At 36.2% G+C, this 19,520-nt stretch overlaps 1 protein-coding gene across 1 annotated transcript in view; it reads left to right on the forward strand.

Moving 5' to 3' along the window:
- The window catches only part of BCAS3 (BCAS3 microtubule associated cell migration factor), a 578,882-nt gene that overhangs the window by 182,052 nt on the left and 377,310 nt on the right, over positions 1 to 19,520 (forward strand). The window contains exon 15 of the mRNA XM_043460326.1: positions 14,317 to 14,450. Within this exon, the coding sequence (XP_043316261.1) occupies positions 14,317 to 14,450 (134 nt within the window). The remainder of the gene's footprint in view (positions 1 to 14,316; positions 14,451 to 19,520) is intronic.

Consider the following 19,520-nt stretch of genomic DNA (forward strand, 5'->3'; position numbering starts at 1 on the left):
AGATATGCAGATGATACCACTTTAGTGGCAGAAAGCAAAGAGGAACTAAAGAACCTCTTGATGAGGTGAAAAAAGAGAGTGATAAAGCTGGCTTAAAACTCAGCTTTCAGAAAACTAAGATCATGGCATTCGGTCCCATCACTTCATGGCAAGTAGGTGGGGAAAAAGTGGAAACATTGGCAGACTTTATTTTCTAGGGCTCTAGAATCACTGCAGATGGTGACTGCAGCCGTGAAATTAAAAGACACTTGCTCCTTGGATGAAAAGCTATGACAAATCTAGACAGCATATTAAAAAGCAGAGACAGTACTTTGCTGACAAAGGTCGTCTAGTCAAAGCTATGGTTTTTCTAGTAGTCATGTATGGATGTGACAGTTGGACCGTAAAGAAAGCTGAGCATCAAAAAATTGATGCTTTTGAACTGTGGTGTTGGAGAAGACTCTTGAGAGTCCCTTGGACAGTAAGGAGATCAAACCAGTCAATCCTAAAGGAAATCAGTTCTGAGTATTCATTATGAGGACTGTTGCTGAAGCTCCAATACTTTGGTCACCTGATGGGAGGGCTGACTCATTAGAAAAGACCTTGATGCTGGGAAAGATTGAGGGCAGGAGGAAAAGTGGGCAATAGAGGATGAGATGGCTGGATGGCATCACAGACTCAGTGGTTTGAATTTGAATAAACTGAGTGAGATAGTGAAGGACAGGGAAGCCTGACATGCTGCAATCCATGGGTCACAAAGAGTCAGACATAACTGACCGACTGAACAACAACAACATAATCAGGGCCATGATAAGGGATTAATTTAATGTACTTAGTCGTCTCTTGAATAAAACCAACTTATTTCCAATTTCTGATTTGAACAAAAATTGTCTCCCTCCCTCAATTGTGGGATTGTTCCATGATGCAAATTATATTAAATGCAGGTGCATATCACACATAATTAATATTGAAATTAAAAGTATCTTGTGGAAACTATGTTACATTTTTGTGACTTGGTACTCTAGATGGGAATATTATTAGTTTCATGACATTTGACATCAAAGAAGATATGTATTTTTTAATTAATCAGATTAGAAATTAGAAACATAAGAAATTCTCAGCTCCCTGCAGTGTGGCCTGATGTTTCTCACACAGACCTGTTGTCTTTAATTCAGTAAATAATTGATCTGCTTTCTAGAGGCGTTACTTCTGCCAGCTGAGTAGCCTAGAGCTGTGAAGGGCAACACATCCACGTTTTAAATAATTACCCTTCCTTGGCAGGGAAATTGCTTTTCCATCCATTAATAAGAGGAAAATGAATGTTGGGTCTCTAGTAAAGTAGATTAAACATGAACCCCTCTGAATGCTTGGCTGCATCTTTAACAGACTTGGCATTTTTCTGGTTATTTAAATGCTATATATTGAAAGGTGCTGGTGGTCTTGGGTTAATCATTTAAAGTTGGGTGTTTTTTTTTGTTTTTTTTTTTTGCAGTTTTCCCCATTGATCGTAGCAAGTGGTCAGAAAAATACCTTGTCTTGATTTTTGTTAACATTTACAGTGTCTTCTCAATTTATAGACTTGGGTGGCTTTAGATTTTCCCTCTCACCTGACAGTTTTAGGTTAGTCACTTATACTCTATCACTAGCAATGCAAAAGCAGCTTGAAGAGTTTATTGCCTCCTCCCCGACCCTGACATGGGGATGTTTCCATTAGAAGTCTGTAGTTATTCTCCTGTCTTTTCATCTTGTAAAGTGATATCTTTTACTCACGTAATGGGTTACTCCTTGAAGAATTTGTTGTGTTTGCTCTACATTCATTGTGGCACTGGGCTTATATGAGAGTCAGAGGGAATTTTTCAGGTGTGATTTGCCATAAAGTACAGTAGGCACCATGCCCACAGTCACTTTAGGGTCCCACCAAAATGTTTAATTCCTTTTAAATGCAAATATATATATAAACTTTAAATGGAATGCCTTAATATCCATAATATACATTTAAACCAGCAACTGTAGTCATAAAATAGTTTTTTTTCATGGAAGAGGGGGCCAATGAAGGCAAAAATGTCCAGGGTCTATGAAAGACCTAATGCAGCCCTGGATTCTGAATGCCCATCAGTAAGAAGGAACCCTGCTCCTTCACTATCACCACTGCCACAGCAAAGGTGCTCAGTTAATACTGAATGAACTAGTGAAAGATGAAGACACTGAATACATACAATGGCATCTTTCATACTAATGAAAGATGTGAATATATACAGTGGCTCAGTTAATACTGAATGAACTAATGAAAGATGTGAATACATGCAGTGGCCATAGCAAAGGTACTCAGTTAATACTGAATGAATTAATGAAAGATGTGAATACATACAGTGGCATACCTACCATGTAAAAATGTGAGGTAAATATAAATGCCCATAACACTGCAGCTGCAAGTATTATATTAGATCCAGTATTAACTTTTGAAAACAGTAAAAAAGGATGTCTATAACCAAGTAGATACAGGCGAAGTAGCCAAGGTTGAATTGAACTTTTGCTTATCAGGACAACTTTAAAATGGTTAAGCACTTGAATATCATTGTCCCTTCTCCTTTCCACTCTTCCACTCTGGCCCTTCCCCAGCTTCAGGCTTACTTGTTTCCTCGTTCACCTTGGTCTGTATTCTTGCCATATATTCAGTTCAGTTCAGTTCAGTTCAGTCGCTCAGTCGTGTCCAACTCTTTGTGACCCCATGAAGCACAGCACGCTAGGCCTCCTTGTCCATCACTAACTCCCGGAGTTTACTCAAACTCATGTCTGTCGAGTCAGTGATGCCATCCAGCCATCTCATCCTCTGTTGTCCCCTTCTCCTCCTGCCCCCAGTCCCTCCCAGTATCAGGGTCTTTTCCAATGAGTCAACTCTTCGCATGAGGTGGCCAAAGTATTGGAGTTTCAGCTTTAGCATCAGTCCTTCCAGTGAACACCCAGGACTGATATCCTTCAGGATGGACTGGCTAGATCTCCTTGCAGTCCAGGGGACTCTCAAGAGTCTTCTCCAACACCACAGTTCAAAAGCACCAATTTTTCAGTGCTCAGCTTTCTTCACAGTCCAACTCTCACATCCCTACATGACCACTGGAAATACCATAGCCTTGCCACATATTAAATATATGTATATACATATTGGAGGCCTCACTTGTGGCTCAGATGGTAAAGAATCTGCCTGCAATTCAGGATACCAGGGTTTGATTCCTGGGTTGGGAAAATCCTCTGGAGAAGGGAATGGCAACCTACTCCAGTATTCTTGCCTGGAGAATCCCATGGACAGGAGAGTTTTGCGGGCTGCAGTCCATGGAGTCACACAGAGTTGGACATGACTGAGTGACTAACACTCTGTCTATACATATTTTATATATATATATATATATATATATATTTGACCAGTACTGTGAAAAATTTTCAACGATAAATACATTTCAAAGAAAGTTATTAAATTCAATATGATGGGTACTTATGGTGCGGAAAGGATGGCAATGGGGAATGAATTTAGGAATGGAAGATGAAAAAGAAAACAAAAACATCAGTCCACTCAAACTTGGAGAGTGAAAAAGTTGGCTTAAAGCTCATCATTCAGAAAACTAAGATCATGGCATCCGGTCCCATCACTTCATGGCAAATAGATGGGGAAACAGTGGCTGACTTTATTTTTTGGGGCTCTAAAATCACTGCAGATGGTGATTGCAGCCATGAAATTAAAAGACGCTTACTCCTTGGAAGGAAAGTTATGACCAACCTAGACAGCATATGAAAAAGCAGAGACATTACTTTGCCAACAAAGCTATGGTTTTTCCAGTGGTCATGTATGGATGTGAGAGTTGGACTATAAAGAAAGCTGAGCACTGAAGAATTGATGCTTTTGAACTGTGGTGTTGGAGAAGACTCTTGAGAGTCCCTTGGACTGCAGTCAGTCCATCCAGTCCATCCTAAAGGAGATCAGTCCTGGGTGTTCATTGGTAGGACTGATTTTGAAGCTGAAACTCCAATACTTTGGCCACCTGATGCAATGAGCTGACTCATTTGAAAAGACCCTGATGCTGGGAAAGATTGAGGGCGGGAGGAGAAGGGGATGACAGAGAGTGAGATGGTTGGATGGCATCACTGACTCAATGGACATGGGTTTGGGTGGACTCCGGGAGTTGATGATGGACAGGGAGGCCTGGCGTGCTGCGCTTCTTGGGGTCACAAAGAGTCGGACACGATTGAGCAACTGACCTGAACTCAAACTTAATAAATATAATCTAAACAAAGTCATACCAACAGCATAGAAGAAATAATATTATTATTTAATCAAAAATAAACTAGGTTACCCCCACTCGCATGCCATACCTTTGATTATTTCGTGGGAAGTTTTTGATTGTTCTTTTTATTGTTGTTATTCTTTCTTTTCAAATCATATCTTTCTGATGGGCTAAGAAAAATATTTGCTACATTTGCAAATATTCCTAAAGTAAAAGTGCCAAGTGATGACCCAGTTTTATCTTCCATCTAATTGTTATATGTTACATAGTTTCTGATCTCCCCTGCTAGAACTCTGAACTAAATCTGTTGTATTTTCATGTATACAAAGTGGAATTCATGAATAATGGTGCTTTGACCATCATTTGGCCAAGTTGCACATCTGAGACTTGTAGACGTCTTTCTTGACTCCTTACTATGTATTGTCATTTCACATACATCCCTCTGTGACTGCTATGTTTTCTGTTTATTTTTTGGTGTGTCTTTTTTTCTACTTATAGGGGTGGAGTTTTAACTTTCTAACTGCTCTATTTAGCATCTTATCATCTCTCTCTTCTTTTGCTCTAGATAAAGCCATAAAAATTATCTCGTTCCCTCATATTTGTTATTGTTTCGGTTCATCTTCATTTTTCTTGAGCTGTAATTATATGATACAGATTGTGTGCACAAATCTTAAGTGTATAGCTTGGTGAATTTCTACACACACACACACATACACACATATCCACCTCTGTATAAGCTCCATCCGGAAAATTTAAAGTTTGTGTTTTCATGCATCTCTGAAGTGCATTGAATGGCATTCCTTTGGAAATTCCTAAATTTCCAAACTTACCTTTCAAATTAAATCTTACAGTCTCAATATATAAAATATGTCCTCTAAGCAGACTGATCTGTCTACCAAATTCCTGTTAACCTTCATTCAAATTGTATTTTGTTATGAACTTGTGGCAATGATTATGACATTAATTTAGTACTGCTCTTGTGTTTGTGTATGTGTGTCTGTATAGGACCATAGCATTGTGTTGGTACATAATAATGTCCCCAAGATAACTATTTTATCTAAAGATTGTACATTTTTACCATCCTAGTGACCTCTATGTTGTGATGATTATAATATTGTATGATAAGAAAAATCATATATTTAGTTATGAGAGAAAACAGCATTTTCATAAAGATATTTTATCACTTTTGTGCTTTGATATCCTATTAGAGTTTTGTGTTAATATTGTTCACTAATAGTTAACTTTATTAAAAGTGAATGTTTAAAAAAAAAAAGTGAATGTTTAAACCAGAAGCAATCAACAGAAGCTTATTCTAAAATTATATGGAGATTCAAAGGATCTAAAATAAAAGAGTCAAATCAATCTTGAAAAAGATGAATAAATTAAAAAAACTGATACTACCTAAATTTCTGACTTAAATATATACTTTCTTAAATAAGTATTTAGTAATGTAGAAAGGATGGTTTTGGGTAAATATAGTCATAGATGGATGGAATAGAAACCAGGAATTGATCAAACTCTTACAATGATTTGATTTTTGACCAAAGTGTTAAGTAATTCACTATAGGGATAGCGTGATTTTCTCAACAGATGGTCCTAGAACAACTGGAATATCCATTTGGTGAAAAGTAAACTGGTTTTTCCAGTAATCATGTATGGATGTGAGAATTGGCCCATGAAGAAGGCTGAGTGCTGAAGAATTGATGGTGTTGTGGTGCTGGAGAAGACCCTTGGACAAAAGGAGATCAAATGAGTCTACCCTAAAAGAAATCAACCCTGAATATCATTGGAAGGACTTATGCTGAAGCTGAAACTCCAGTACTTTGGCCACCTGATATGAAGAGCTGACTCCTTGGAAATGAGCTTGATACTGGGAATGATTGAGGGCAGGTGGAGAAGAGGGTGGCAGAGGATGAGATGGTTGGATAGCATCACTGACTCAGTGGACATGAATTTAAGCAAACTCTGGGAGATGTTGAAGGACTGAGGAGTCTGGTATGTTGCAGTCCATGGGGTCACAAAAAATTGGACACAACTTAGCTACTGAACAACAGCAAAACTTTTCCTTAACACCATACACAAAAATTTAACTCAAAATCAATCATACACTTAATTTAAAACCTAATACTATAAACCTTCAAAAAGAAAATGTAAAGATTATATCATTGTAACCCAGGAGGCATAGAGGATGGATTTCTTAGATAGGACACCAAAAAAAACAAACCATCAGATTGGTCTTCATTGCTTGGGAAACTTATGGTTAAGCAAATGAACTGAGATATATAAGCTATGAGTATATATCTGGTATTAATATTATATTAATATATTAAAAATATATTAATATTTTTATAATGTAATATAAATATAATTTTAATGTATATAAAATGAAGACAAAACAATTTAAGCAAAGAATTTGAACAGTTAAGTCAAGGAAATATGTAAATAACTGTTTAGCACCCTAGCATCACTGATCACCAAGGAGCGTAGCATTTTTAAACCATAAGAAACCAACCAAGTACTCACTGAGGTGATTAAATTTAAGAATATCAGCAAAAAAAAAAAAAAAAATATCAGCAACACCAAATGTTGCAAAATTATGGAGTTCTTGGGAAAGTAAAATGATACTGCTGCCTTGAAAAAACATTTTCTCAGTTTCTTATCAAATTAAATGTACCTCAGTTCAGTTCAGTCACTCAGTCGTGTGTAACTCTTTGTGACCGCATGGACACAGCAGGTTTCCCTGTCCTTTACTATCTCCTAGAGTTTGCTCAAACTCATGTCCATCAAGTTGGTGATGTCATCCAACCATCTCATCCTCTTTTGTCCCCTTCTCCTCCTGCCTTCAATCTTTCCCAGCATCAGGGTCTTTTCCATTGAGTCATTTCTTCGCATCAGGTGGTCAAAGTATTGGAGCTTCAGCGTCAGTCCTTGCAAAGAATATTCAGGGTTGATTTCCTTTAGGATTGACTGGTTTGGTCTCCTTGCAGTCCAAGGGACTCTCAAGAGTCTTCTCCGACATCACAGTCCCTCCTCCAGGGGATCTTCCTGATCCAGAAATCAAACCTATGTCTCCTGTGGTGGCAGGCAGATTTTTTACCATTAATACCACCATTAGTTTGTAAGGACAGAAAGTCAATCAGTGGTTGTTGGAGCCAGATGATGAGGAGGGGGTGGACTGCAAGTGGACAGAAGGGAATTTTTTCACATGCTGTCTATCTTGATTATGGTCTTTGGATGTGGCCTTTGGGTATGGCCAAAGATATCTTCAGAACAGTAACAATTTCATGTGATGTAAAGTGAAAGGAAGAAAGTAATTATTTAAATAATGCTGTTAGGATGTTTGCAAATTACAAACTTTAATAATTTTTAGGTTTTCATCTCTACAGGTGTTGACGGGAAAGTATTAAATTTTCAATAATTAATACTAAAATGTACAGTTTTCAGTGATGATAATCTGAATTCCTGTAAAGATTTCCGTTTGACCTAACATATCAGTGGTTATGTCTGTTTTTGGAGGAGAGTGTGAATAAGCTGGTAATTTGTCTTCCAGTTCATATGTGTGCATGTGATAAAGAACCATACAATTAGGTAGGTGTTATAAATAGGATATGGCAGAAGAGACATCCCTACTCAGGTTTCCAAGATTTTATAGCATATGCCCAGTCGAGGTTTGCTACTCTTTAATTTTGCCTTTTGGGCTAACCAGCTGACGCCCAGTTGAAAAGACTTATGTTCTTATGAGGCCACAAAAGCCTTAATGTTCAGTCTTCAGCTACCTCAGATTTTGGGGAACGCCATGTACCATCAGCAGCTTTAGTCCCCACCCTCTAATGCTAGCGCTCATCTATCAAACTTAAGGTTGAGAGTGAAGGAAAGGAAGCTTCCAGATAAACATACAGCAGCGCCTAAACAGCTAATCACTCTAGGCTTCCGCTTCCAGGCCCTATAATTAGAAGTCCTTCTTTTCCTTGTATTCCCAGATGACGCAAATGCTTTTTGTGGCTTGGCACCTCATTTGGGGCGTGGGTTTAGTTTATGGCCAGGCTGGAGTCTGGTTTAGTCTTCTGATGCTGCATAAATAGTTCTCAAGCCACAGTCTACTCTGTACAAGTTTTTCCTTTTATGTATATCTGCTTTTTAACTTGTTTTCTAGAAAAAAAAAAAGCTTGTCATTTCTTCCTGCAGAATGTGTGCAAAAGAGGAAATTATAAATTCAAAGGAAGCACGTTATTGGTATAGTACTACACTAGCTATTTCCTCCTTTCCTCTCTATAAAGTTTAAAAAAAAATTATTTTAAAGTTTTGTCAAAAAGTTGGGCTTATTTCTGAGTTATATAAGCTGTATTTGTGTGAATAAGTGGAAGAAAACTTTTTGAGACAGGATACAAGAAGATAATCAGGATAAATTTTGAATGGCTAATTCTCTTAAAATTTGAAGTTGTTTTCCATGTTAGAAGTATTGATGCCAGTTTGAAAAACTAGGAGCATGTTGAAAAGTTTTTATTTGTGATTATATTTTATATGCAAAACAATAACAGTCTTGATTTGGCTAATAGGGACTACTACGTGAATGCTAATTATGAGTAAATCATTGATACACTAATAAAAGAAAGTGAAGTTTATGTTCGGGAATGAGTAATCTATTTGTGCTATAAATACAAATGCATCATATTTCCTGTCATAATTATGTTTCCACTGAATTGTTTTTCATGTGCAGAAATAATTTTGTTGTGGGAATGTGGAGTCAAAATATAGTAGTAGAATTGTGATAATTCAGACTTAATGTAAGTAAGCAAAAAAATAGGAGTCAAGAAATACTGTCCACAAAAAAGAACATGTCCAATCTTTGAAATTTATTGTATGAATAACAACAGTATTTATTGACCTCATGCTGATAGCTATGCACAGACTGGGTGGCAATGTTAAATAAATTGTTATAGATCTCAATAAATGACACAGTTCATCATCTAAAATGTATTCTCTTGGAAATAGCCGAGATACTGGCATCTAATATCCTATTTTTTAATCAAATATAATGACTGGAGCTGTACCATATGTTAGCCAATAAATAGAAAACTCATATATACTTCATCTTCCCATATAAATGCCCACTTTATCTTTCAATAGGTGCTTGATACTCTTTCAACAAAGAAGTTTTAAGAATTACAAAATAGGATTTTGTTTCTCTTTCTCACAGAAAGCAAATATATTCTGGACAGAATATTAACAAACACACAAATGTTTTAATATGTATATTTTAATTTCTGGAACAACCAGTAAAACCAGTAGATGAATTAAAATTTGATATTAAAAATAGTGAAATTATCTAAAAAAGGGAAGGAAGCAAGAGCAGATAAATAAGCAAAAGTAAAAACAAGGGTGAAATTTAAAAGAGATAACCAATAAAGACCTACTGTATTACACAGAGAACTCTATTCAATATTCTGTAAAATCCTAAATGGGAAAAGGACTTGAAAAAGAATAGATCCATGTATAAGTATAACTGAATCACTTTGCTGTACACTTCAAACTAACATAGCATTGTTAATCAACTATACTCCAATAGCAAGTAAAAATTTTTAAAAATCAAGGGGGAAAAAAAACACGGTACAATCAGAAAAATAATAAAAAGTAGCAAAATGGTAGATGTAAATCCAACCTTTCCCACAAGTTACACTAAATGTGAACGATCTATAAACACTAATTAAAAGTTTGAGATAGGAATAAAAAAAACCCAAAACTGAACCCCAGTTATTATCCAAAACAGAGTCATTTTATAATTATATTGACTGTGAAAGTAAATAGAAAATTATATATTATGCATACATCAATCAAAGCAAAGCTGAGGTAGTGATATTAACACCAGAGAAACTTGGCTTCAGAATAAGGGAAATACTAAGGTCAAAATGGGACATTATGATAAAAGAGGTGATTCACCAAGAAGTCATAACAATCCTAAATTTGTATGAACCTAAAAAAATAGGGCTAAAATTTAGGGAGCTTATATAACTGAAAAAAATATCCATATTTATGCTTGGAGATGTTAACTTCTACTCAATAATAGAACACAAAAGTAAGCAAACAAGTAAGGATGTTAAAGATCTAATAATGCTATCAATTAACTTAATTTACACTGATAGAATACACCAAATGTTCAGGTGTACATGGAACACTTAGCAAGATAGGTTGTTCTGAGACATAAAACAAACTTTAATTTCTTATCATAATGGAATTAAACTTGAAATTAGTATATGAATGATAACTGGAAAATACCCAAACATTTGGAAACTAAACAACATATCTTCCTGACACAGTGATCTAAGCTTCAGCTTTTAAGAAACTTGAAGAAATAGAAAATAAAACTAAAGCAAGGGCAATGAAGGAAATAGTAATAGATGGTCATGATAGCAAGAGAAGGAAGATAAATCAGTGAAATGGAAAAGAGAAAACCAGTGACACCATAATGGTTTCTTTGAGAAGTTCTAGCTAGACTGACCAAGAAAAAAAGAGAAAGGATATGAAATTTCAATATCCTGAATGAAAAGGTGGACATTACTGAAGACCCTACAGACTATTTCCTTGAGTTACAGAGTAATTCTTCCAAAAAAAACCATTACGATATATTTTATATTATAAAAATTGTTACATTTTATATTAACAAAATTTAAAGAGAAATTAAATTACTGTATCTCAGAGTCTTCACACAAACACAAAAAAGGCCCACATAGTTTCACTGGAAAATTTTACCCGCTATTTATTAAAGTATTTCCTCTAGAAATAAGAAAAAAGGAACATTATGCACCCAGACCAGCTTTACCCTAATATCAGAAGAAGACAGAGTATTAGAAAATTACAAACCAGTATCGCCCAGGAACACATTCAAAACAGCAAAATATTAGCTAATTCAGTGCAGCAGCATGTAATAAAGGATTTTGACAAAGTAGAGTTTATCCCAGAAATGCAAGACTGTTCCACATTTGATAACCTTTCATTATTAAAATGCACCATACTAATTGACCAAAGAAGAAAAACCACAGAATCATCTCATAGGTGCAGAAAACCATTAGACAAAATTTGACATCTGTTTATTATTAAAACTCTCAACAATTTAGAAGTAGAAAATAATGTTCTTAAGTTGATACAGAGCATTTACAAAAAATCTACAACTAGCATCATACTTAAAGATTGAATACTTCCTTTTAAAACATGGAACAAGGTGTTAATATTGCCTCTCATCATTTCTGTTTACCTCAGCAAAAATAGCAGGTCAAGAGAAAAAAAAAAGGCATGTATTTCATGTAGTGTGGAAAGGAGAAAAATCAAACTATGTCTATTCACATACTGTATGTTTAGAAAGAAAATTCCATGTAATCTACATAAAAGCTCCTAGAATTTGTACAGTGTGTAGGTATGCATACAGTTCAGTTCAGTTCTGTTCAATTCAGTTGCTCAGTTGTGTCTGAATCTTTGCTACCCATGGACTGCAGTGCGCCAGGCCTTCCTGTCCATCACCAACTCCCAGAGCTTACTCATACTCATGTCCATCAAGTCAGTGACACCATCCAGCCATTTCATCCTCTGTCGTCCCCTTCTCGTCCTGCCTTTAGTCTTTCCAAGCATCCGGGTCTTTTCAAATGAGTCAGTTCTTTGCATCAGGTGGCCAGGGTATTGGAGTTTCAGCTTCAGCATCAGTCCTTCCAATGAATATTCAAGACTGATTTCCTCTAGGATAGATTGGTTTGATCTCCTTGCATACAGATATTTATGTAAATAGCAGTTATATCTCTATATACTGCCAAGGAAAATTTGGTAATTGAAATAGAGTATGATTTATAGTTTCAGAAAAACATCTATTTCTGCTTTATTGACTACACCAAAGCCTTTGACTGTGTGGATCACAATAAACTGTGGAAAATTCTGAAAGAGATGGAAATACCAGACCACCTGACCTGCCTCTTGAGAAACCTGTATGCAGGTCAGGAAGCAACAGTTAGAACTGGACGTGGAACAACAGACTGGTTCCCAATAGGAAAAGGAGTCAAGGCTGTATATTGTCACCCTGCTTATTTAACTTATATGCAGAGTACATCATGAGAAATGCTGGGCTGGATGAAGCACAAGCTGGAATCAAGATTGCTGGGAGAAATATCAATAACCTCAGGTATGCAGATGACACCACCCTTATGGCAGAAAGAGAAGAAGAACTAAAGAGCCTCTTGATGAAAGTGAAAGAGGAGAGTGAAAAAGTTGGCTTAAAGTTCAACATTCAGAAAACTAAGATCATGGCATCTGGTCCCATCACTTCATGGCAAATAGATGGGGAAACAGTGGAAACAGTGGCTGACTTTATTTTTCTGGGCTCCAAAATCACTGCAGATGGTGATTGCAGCCATGAAATTAAAAGACGCTTACTCCTTGGAAGGCAAGTTATGATCAACTTAGACAGCATATGAAAAAGCAGAGACATTACTTTGCCAACAAAGGTCCACTAGTCAAGGCTATGGTTTTTCCAGTGGTCATGTATGGATGTGAGAGTTGGACTATAAAGAAAGCTGAGTGCCGAAGAAGTGATGCTTTTGAACTGTGGTGTTTGAGAAGACTCTTGAGAGTCCCTTGGACTGCAAGGAGTTCCAACCAGTCCATCCTGAAGGAGATCAGTCCTGGGTGTTCATTGGAAGGCCTGATGCTAAAGCTGAAACTCCAGTACTTTGGCCACCTGATGCGAAGAGTTGACTCATTGGAAAAGACCCTGATGCTGGAAAGATTGAGGGTGGGAAGAGAAGGGGACGACAGAGGGTGAGATGGTTGGATGGCATCACTGACTCGATGGACGTGGGTTTGGGTGGACTCCGGGAGTTGGTGATGGACAGGGAGGCCTGGCGTGCTGCAGCTCATGGGGTCGCAAAGAGTCGGACTTGACTGAACGACTGAACTGAACTGAACTCAACCATTTATAGTAGCACTAAGAAAATATAATCAATCTGCTAAAAGAGAAAAGCAGGACATATCAAGAAATATGAGATGTTCATACATCAGATGACTCATTATTGTTAAGATGTTTGTTATCCCCATTATATAGATATCGAAAAGCTGAATCCGTGTTTGGAAAGGCAAAGGAATTGGAATAGCTAAAACAATCTTGGAAAAGGCCAGAAAACAAGGACTTGCTCTATGGGATTTCCAAGTTATAGTAAGTTAAGAAAGTGTGATATTAGTGAATGATAAACACAGATACCAATGGAACAGAATAGGACTTCCAGAAAAACACAATATGGCCAGTTGATCTCTGGCATGTTGACATTGAATGTAGAATAAGATAAACAGTTTAATGGATAAAGATTAGTCTTCAAGAAATCCTGCTGAGACAATTGAACATCATTTTCAAAGAAGATAATTTCTAATACCTCACACTTTGTACAAAAATTAACACAAAATTGATGAAAGACCTAAAGATAAAACATAAAACTGTGAAATTGAACAGGAAACCAGAATTTTTGTGACCTTGTGTTAGGTGCATAATTGTTAGCTATGACATCTCATCAAAATTTGCTTTGTGAAAGACAGGAGGGAATTTAAATAAATAGGCTAGAGTGGAGACAAGTTTTAAACTGGTGAATTGAGTAGGGTGTTACTAGTTGTAGTAGTACTCAAATTGGAACTTAGAATTCAGGTTTTAGAAATGGAAAAAGTGAAAGTGGGTTTTAATTCCATGGGGGAAAGTCTTTCACATGCTTTGTTATCAGATTTGCTATTTTAAAATGCTTGTGAACTCGATGATTCCAGCATTGTAAGCTTTTCTTTACTAGTTGTATGAGAACATCATAAAACCTTGACATGTAAGTATGTCACTATGCATGAATACTGATGTGACCTTAAGGTTTTGTATTCACACAGGAAAAAAGTCCTGCGTTTTAATTTTTTTTTTAAATTGTAGGAAGTTCTTATATATTTGGTCACTTTTTCCCTTCAATAATATTTTAAACTATGATGAGTGCCTTGTGAAAATATTTCATCCACATACATAATGGTGTTTATTTTCACCCTTTTTTGGTGTGTCCTTCAGGAATGCTTCTAGTCACAACAGATACCCTTGGCCATGACTTCCACGTCTTCCAAATTTTGACTCATCCTTGGTCCTCATCACAAAGTGCTGTCCATCATTTATATACTCTTCACAGGGGAGAAACTGAAGCTAAAGTAAGTAGTATATTTTTTCAGAAGGTGTTTTCTTTGTGTAATATGATATCTAATCCAGAGGTTATTTGTATCATATTGGAGCTTAACTTTAGTGTTGGTGAGTTCATTGTTTTTTCGACTGGGCCAGATAATTAAGAACTTTATACTATTTTGACCCAGTTTATATAAGCAGTAGGTGAACAATGTTGATAAAACAGAAGTTCCAATTTATTCTTCTCTTCCTGTGCTAAAACCGTTTGTTTTCTTAAAGTCCAGTCTATTAGGCATATATCCCACAATCATGCTGAAGTAGTTATGGATGAAATGATATGATATTTCTGTTTGCTTTTGAATGTTCTGGCAGAACAAAACAAAGACATATGTTGAAAACAATATGCAAAGTGTTAATAATTGTCAAAGCTGGGTGATGTTGATGTTGGTGGTTCATAATACACACTAAGTCTCGAGACTAAGTCTCTAGACTAAGTCTCAAGACTTAGTGTGTATTAAGAAATTCCTCTAATAGAAAGTAAAAATAAAGCAGTACCTTTCACCAACATTATGCTGTTTTACTCATTTTTATTGTTTTATAGCAGACTTATTGTTCATTTTTTAAAATATTTTCAGCTCTTCTTGAGTATTTTCTCAGTGAAATGCATTTTAGTTATGGGGTAATATAAAGAATATTGAGTTATATAAAAATATTTTGAAGTTATATAAAGAATATTTTGAAGTTTTTAATTTGAATTGCATTGAAATTACATTTTAATACAGTTAGAATTTACATTGTTTATTATAGAATTTTTGCATCTAGGAATTATTACATTTTAAAATTATTATTGCTGAGGTATAATAGGCTATAGATTGTTTTATGTTAGGTTTGTGTCTTCCTGCTTTGCTGCACTCTACTTTGAGATCTAATACTTTTTCAGAAAAGTTTTTCTTGGATTTTATATATAGAACATGAAAGTGAAAGTAAAAGTTGATCAGTCGTGTCTGATTCTTTGCGATTCCATGGACTGTCCATGGAATTCTCCAGGCCAGAATAGCCTGGAGGGTAGCCTTTCCCTTCTCCAGGGGATCTTCCCAACCCAGGGATCAAACCCAGGTCTCCTGCATGGCAGGCAGATTCTTTACCAGCTGAGCCACAAGGCAAGCCCAAGAATACTGGAGTGGGTAGCCTATCCCTTCTCTAGGAAATCTTCCCGACCCAGGAAATCGAACCAGGGTCTCCTGCATTGCAGGCGGATTCTTTACCAACTGAGCTATCAGGGAAGCCCTTTTATAGAACATAATTTCTGACAATTATTATGCTAATTTTTTACGGTTTTCAATTTTATTTTTCTTATTGCATTAGCTTGGAACTCTAAAACAATATGTAACTAAAAGTAATAATTGTGGTCTTTTCTTTGTTAATGGTACCTCCTATTTTTAAACTTTCTACCATGCTGTTTTGATTACTTTAGCTTTATAATATAGTTTGACATCAGGAAGCATGTTGCTGATACTTCCAACTTTGTACTTCTTGGTCATGATTGCTTTTGTTATTTGGGGTCTTTTGTGGTTCCTACAAATTTTAGGATTGTTTTCTAGTTCTGTGAATATGCCATTTGAATTTTGATAAGAGATTGCATTGAATCTGTAGATTGCTTTCAATAGTGTGGACATTTTAACAGTATTAGTTCTTTTAATTCATGAGTATGGAATGTTTTTTCATTTATTTGCATCTTCTTCAGTTTCTTTCATCAATATCTTATGGTTTTCAATGCACAGGTTTTTCACCTCCTTGGCTACATTTTCCTATGTATTTTATTCTTCTTGATGCAATTGTAAATGCTTTCAGCTTTTATGAAAGAGCTTTCAGCTCCTCACCACTAAGTATAATGTTAGGTGTGGGCTTGTCACATAAGACCTTTATTACGGTGAAATATATTCCCTCTGTACCCACTTTAATGAGTTTTTATCATGAATGGGTGTTGAATTTTGTCAAATGCTTTTTCTGCATCTATTGGGGTGGTTGTATGATTTTTATTTTTCATTTTGTTGATGTGGTGTGGATCTCAGCACCTAGATGCAGACTCACTGGGAGCTGGGCCGTCAGACAGCAGCTTTTAAAGTATGCAAATATACTTCTTTCAGGGGAAGACTGGGAGAAGGACATTTTTAGTCTGCTGTCTCTGCTGTGGCCTGAGTGGATAGTGAGCTAGGAGAAGTCACTTAAAATAAATATCCCATTCCTCATCAAACTTTTTATTACTTCTTTTATTTACATATATCATTTGGTTGAACAGATTCTTTGTTAAATGGGTTATATTCATTCAAAAATTATTTTAATACTCAGAACAGTCCGGATTTGGCCAGTTGGAGCCTATTAGTTTGACATCTGTTAGCTTGACATCTTTGACATCTGTTAGCTTATAATATGTACATTATTCTTTGACAGTGTCCTTACTTTCTGGCACAGTGAAGTTGCTTTCTCCTGTTTAATAACCATTTGCTGTTATTGCTTTCGTATGGAAGTTTTCAATTAGATGAGCATTTTAGGTAAAGATTTACTATTTTCACTATAAAATGTGCTGCCAGGCACATGTTATTTCTTTAAAAAGATTTTTTTTCATTGATGTATAGTTGATGTACAATATTATATCAGTTGCAGGTGGACAGCATAGTGATTCACAGTTTTTGAAGGTTATATTCCATTTATAGTTACCAAAAAGTACTAGCTATATTCCCTGTGTTGTACAATACAGGGCACATTTTATTTCTTTTAATTTTTTAACAAGCAATTTTATTTATTTATCTTTGGCTGGGTCTTCATTGCTGCGTGGGCTTTTCTCTAGTAGTGGCAAGCGGGGCTACACTCTAGTTGTGGTGTGTGGGCTTCTCATTGCAGTGGCTTCTCTTGTGGAGCACAGACTCTATGGCACACAGCCTTCAGTAGTTGGAGCACGTGGGCTGAGTAATTGCAGCTCCCAGGCTCGATAGTTGTGGTGCATGGGCTTAGTTGTTCCATGGCTTGTGAGATTTTCCACATCAGAGATCCAAACTGTGTCTCCTGCATTGGCCGGCTGATTCTTTACCACTGAACCACCAGGAAAGCCCCACATTTTATTTCTTTTCTCTTTTTTAATCCCTGTCCTGCCCTCCCTACTTCCTGATATGCTCTACCTCAACTATAATCTCCAGTAATTTGAATATTTTAAGCACCCCCACCTTTTAAAAAATTTACCTCTTTTGCATTAGCATTATTTGTCATTCAATTTACCTTTATTTCTAACACAGAAACAGAGGTCTTGCTTAAGCTTCTTGGGGTCTCTTATCCATAAAACAGTGCCCTGCACATGGACAAATGTTTGAAGGTGCTAATATTTGCTAATGCCAATGCTATTCCTATTTAACAGGTAGGAAAATAAAATAGACATGATTAAAATTGTTTTGTTATATGTCACACCCTATAATTTAGGAGATTGGAAATTTTTAAACCTTAAACATCAAGATCTAAGGAAACACAATTGATAACCATAAAATTAATTTTTATAAGTGTATCCTGAAAATGATTTTGAAATGATATATAAAATTTAACACTGATGATGAAATTTGTATGGCAAGTAATCTGTCTTTGAGTATTTTAAAATCATGTCATTCTGGAATCTTCCGAGAACTCTGAGGATACTTTAATCATGCAAGGAAAAAAGGATCAAATATGTGGATCTAATTATGTTGAATTAAGTTGTTTTATGATCTGTGACTTGGGATATCCTCTGCATCTGACAGTAATTTTCCTCCTAAAGTACATGTGTAGTTAGCAAAATATTCTTAGTTTTCATCAGTAAAGTCATATGTAGTAAAATGTTACAGTATTTAAAAATATACTTCTGTAAAGTCTTACCGAAGCTGACACTGATAGTTTTTGTACTTAACATGCTAATTTTGATAAATGGTACACTTTTCTTTGGAAACTTCTGCATATCAAAAACATGTTACTTCTACTTTATCAGAGAAATCCTGCAAAATGGTATGATTAATATGTTTAATTCTCAAGGAGAAATGTACCTGTGTGAATGCTCAGTCGTGTCTGACTCTTTGCAATCCCATGGACTGTAGCCTGCCAAGCTCCTCTGTCCATGGGATTTCCCAGGCAAGAATACTGGAGTGGGTTGCCATTTTCTTCTCTAGGGGATCTTCCCTACTCAGGGATTGAACCCACATCTCTTGTGTCTCCCGGATTGGCAGGCGGATTCTCTGCAGTGGTCAGTTCAGGAAAACCAGCCTATGGTACAGGAAAGGGGAACCCAAATGGAGTCTAGACTCCCTTTTTTGATGAGATATTGGTGAGTCTAGGAAGACCAAGATCATGGAGTTCTCAGGACTGACTATCAGAGAGATGAAAGGTACAAAGAAAGAACCCTTGAGATCTGCTAAGAAATCTGCAACCATGGGAAGAACCACCATCATGCCAGTAGAAGGAAGTAAAATTACATTAAAGATGACATTCAGAAAATCTAATGGATGCCACAAAAAAGTTAGAACTAATGGGTGATTTTAACAAGACTTCTGGGTACCATATACTAGAAACAAACAATTGTCAATTTAAAAAAAATTGTTAAGTTTAAAAACAGTGAGCACATCACATGTAGGACTGTATTCTAAAACTGTAAAACATCACTGAGAGTAAAGATCTGATTAGATAAAGAGTTAAGCCATATTCTTGGTCTGGAGTACATAATATTGTTAGAATATAATTTCTCTCCAAACTGATTTGTATATTCAGTGCCATCTCCATTAAAATCCCAGCAGTATTAAACATTTTTGATAGAAATTAATAAGCTACTTCTCAAATTCATATACAACTGCATAGGACTTACACTGGGCAAAATAATATTGGAAAAGAAAAAGTTGGAGCATTACCTGGTAATTAGACTTATTAAAGCTATAGTAACAGGCACATTGCCATCAGTTCAGTTCAGTTGCTCAGTCATGTCCGACTCTTTGTGACCCCATGAATCGTAGCACGCCAGGCCTCCCTGTCCGTCACAAACCCCCGGAGTCTACTCAAACTCATGCCCATTGAGTCGGTGATGCCATCCAGCC

Source organism: Cervus canadensis, chromosome 1 (assembly GCF_019320065.1).
Source record: "Cervus canadensis isolate Bull #8, Minnesota chromosome 1, ASM1932006v1, whole genome shotgun sequence".
In the NCBI taxonomy this organism is placed as follows: domain Eukaryota; kingdom Metazoa; phylum Chordata; class Mammalia; order Artiodactyla; family Cervidae; genus Cervus; species Cervus canadensis.